Source organism: Triticum aestivum, chromosome 7B, assembly GCF_018294505.1.
Source record: "Triticum aestivum cultivar Chinese Spring chromosome 7B, IWGSC CS RefSeq v2.1, whole genome shotgun sequence".
In the NCBI taxonomy this organism is placed as follows: Eukaryota; Viridiplantae; Streptophyta; class Magnoliopsida; order Poales; family Poaceae; genus Triticum; species Triticum aestivum.
In genome coordinates, this window is record NC_057813.1 from 5,647,150 (window position 1) to 5,650,423 (window position 3,274).

The window sequence follows — 3,274 nt, forward strand, 5'->3', positions numbered from 1 at the left end:
GAAAGAATACGAACAGATAGTTGCTGTCGATGTGTTTAAGGGGCAGGGTATGCCGAAGCAGAAGTATCTTTTGTTTTTTCTTTATTTATTTTTCATAATGTTTCACGTATGCCCCTTCTACAAATTTTGTGCATATAGTTTCAGGACATTATTAAGTTTGGAGTATGTGGTTTTGTCTCCAACCCCAAGTCTCACTTTTTGTTGAAAAATAAAATAAAATAAAATAAAATGAAAAGAAGGAGCACAAGACGACTGCAAGTCGTTCCGGGTCCACGAATAGATTCCACTTTCCACTACTTCGTGTCTGCTTCTTTTCTTTTTTTTTTTTTGCTCGCTCTCTGCGGCGACTACAGACTAGAGTGGTCTCTGCTTCTTTCCTTTGTCTCTGGTTCTCCGAGGAAAGATACTACGGTGGTCTCCTCCCAATCTGCGACGGCGACAGCGCCGAACGGCCCAAGGTACTCTGCTGCTCGTCTCCTACCCCTCCTCCTCTCTTCCATACATTTCCTTGGATCTAGTTAGCGCCCAGCTCCCTTCTTTTCTCAATTCTTCGTGGTTTTGATGTTGCAGAGTTGGATCCGTTCAACGTATGCCCAGCTCAGCAGAGGTGGGGAGTTTGGTACGCTCTTCTTCAGCTCCTGCTCTCGATTGACCCAATCCAGGTGATGCTTTCTTTTGTGCCGTCCGCCACAACTTCTGCTTTTGCTCATCCCGAAACCGATTTGTGCTCCCACCACGGCCGTGTGTGTAGATCCAGAGCAAGGGGAGGGTCATCTCTTGCTCGATCTGTTTCTCCCCTCCTTAATCTCTTGTTGCTATTTTTTACTGTATAATTATATTACAGTAAAAGTGTTGAAAAATGTACATTACGAAAAAGAAAAAGGAATAAGATAAAATAAAGCAAAGAGAAAAATGGGTCAGTGGTCAGAGCCTAGTATCTATCCATGTTCTGTGGGATGCTGCATTTTTTCTTTTCACTCTGTCCAGCTTTTCCAAACAAAATCAGATCATACTTTTCCAAACAAATTAGTATCTGAAAACAATTAGTATGTCTAGTTTTTCCAAACAAAAATCAGATCATGCTTTTCCAAACAAATTAGTACTGGGAGCTGTTACTTTCACGAAACACAAATGTCCAGCTTTTGCTCATCCGGTAGTTTTCTGAAAACAGTTAGTTTGGTTTTTGCTGATTCTGACATGAATTTATTTTGTGCAGAACTGGATCTATAATCTATTCTCCAGTAGTTCATCTTGGGCTGATTTTGCGGAGGACTCTGCAAATTGGATTTGATGGAGCTGCTATCAAGGTACCCATCTTCTGCTTCTGCTTTGGAAAGAAGCAATGCATATGCGCTATGTTTACAGTCATTTTCACCAACCAATCAGGTTCAGGTGTTCCTCATTCTGTGTTTTGAAAACCATCATGTTTGCATTGCAGAATTTCAAGCCAAAGACAATGCTATAGCCGTCTGTAGATCAGAGAGCAAAGACAAAAAAAAGTCGAGATATGGAGGCCGCTGCTGGGGCGTTGAGCCCTGTCCTCCGTAAGCTCGGTGAGCTGCTCGCCGGAGAATACAACCTGGAGAAGCGAGTAAGGAAAGGTGTACAATCACTTCGTACAGAACTGGAGATGATGCACGCCGTACTTCGTGAGGTTGGCAAGGTGCCGCCGGATCAGCTCCAGGAGCCGGTTCGGATTTGGGCTGGCAAGGTGAGAGATCTATCTTGCGACATGGAAGACGCTGTTGACGACTTCCTGGCGCGTGTGGGTGAGGGTTCAGGCAGCAAGCCAACGGACATGAGGAGTCGAGTCAATAAGTTCCTCAAGAAGACCACCGAACTGTTTGGAAAGGACAAAGCACTTCATCAAATCTGTGATGCCATCAATGAAGCTCAAGATCTTGCTAAGGAGTTGGCGGACATGCGTAAAACGTACAAGCTTGACATGTGTAGCACTACCGACTGTGCTACCATTGAGCCCTACCATATAACTGGTCGAGATATGGAGGTCGCTGCTGGGGCGATGGGCCCCGTCATCCGTAAGCTCGGCGAGCTGCTTGTCGGAGAATACAACCTAGAGAAGCGAGTAAAGAAAGGCGTACAATCGCTCCAAAATGAGCTGGAGATGATGCACGCTGTACTTTGCAAGGTTGGCGAGGTGCGGCCGGACCAGCTCGAGGTGCCAATCCGAATTTGGGCTGGCAAGGTGAAAGAACTCTCTTGCGACATGGAAGAAGCTATTGACAACTTCATGGTGCATGTGGATGAGGGTTCAAGCAGCAAGCCAGCAAACATGAGTGATCGAGTCAAGAAGTTCCTCAAGAAGACCACCAAATTATTTGCTAAGATCAAAGCACTTCATGAATTACGTAATGCCATAAAAAAAGCTCAAGATCTTGCAAAGAAGTTAACAGACCTGTGTAAAAGGTACGAGCTTGACATGTGCAGCACCAGCAATGGTGCTACCATTGACCCTCGTGTGTTAGCTCTGCAAAAAGATGAAGGGGAGCTTGTTGGACTTGACCACACAAGGGATGAGCTTATCAAAACACTGATTTCTGAGGAAGGGAGTTCTATGGAGCAGTTGAAGACAATCTCTATTGTTGGTGTTGGTGGGCTGGGCAAGACAACCCTCACCAAAGCAGTTTTTGAGAAGATCAAAGCCCAATTTGATTGTGCGGCTTTTGTCCATGTGGGTCAGAACCCGGATATCAGGAAAATTTTCAAGGACGTACTCTATGGCCTTGACAAAGAGAAGTTCAAAGACATTCATAACACAACAAAGGATGAAAATCTACTCAAGGATATCAGTGAATTCCTTGTGGATAAGAGGTATGCATCACATAGTGCTTGATTTTTTGGATATATTTCAGAAATGTGTCTAGTAGTCAGATGTATACTGAATTTCGTACCTTCATTTCCTTTTTTTTATACTTTTATATATGTTGTACTCTGTTTCCTTTTAAGCAAATTTTACTTCTTTCTTTTTTGCATATGCGGCTTATTTTTGTTAGTCATGTAAACTTTTATGCACTTTTTGGTTGCATTCTTTAATATTTATGAATGCATATCCTTAATGGTTATATGCACTTTTGGTTGCACTTTTATGCACTTAAAGATGATAAACTACTCATAGAGGAAATCGTTGAATTCCTTGTAGATAAGTGGTATGCATCACGTAGTCCTTGTCTTTATTTTTATATTTCAAAAATGTGTGGAGCAGCCCGATGTATACCAAATTTCTTGTTTTGTTTTCCATTTCTGTTATGTTCTT

At 42.8% G+C, this 3,274-nt stretch overlaps 1 protein-coding gene across 2 annotated transcripts in view; it reads left to right on the forward strand.

Annotated features, from left to right (window-relative positions):
• Positions 1 to 306: 306 nt before the first annotated feature.
• The window catches only part of LOC123158312 (disease resistance protein RGA5), a 6,140-nt gene continuing 3,172 nt past the window's right edge, over positions 307 to 3,274 (forward strand). The window contains exons 1-4 of one of the 2 annotated variants that reach the window (XM_044576352.1): positions 307 to 458; positions 571 to 662; positions 1,217 to 1,307; positions 1,439 to 2,832. In XM_044576352.1, coding sequence (XP_044432287.1) covers positions 1,508 to 2,832 — 1,325 coding nt within the window. In that variant the 5' untranslated portion in view covers positions 307 to 458; positions 571 to 662; positions 1,217 to 1,307; positions 1,439 to 1,507. Of the gene's footprint in view, positions 459 to 570; positions 663 to 1,216; positions 1,308 to 1,438; positions 2,833 to 3,274 lie in introns of those variants that run through there. The other variant, XM_044576353.1, reaches the window with a different exon arrangement.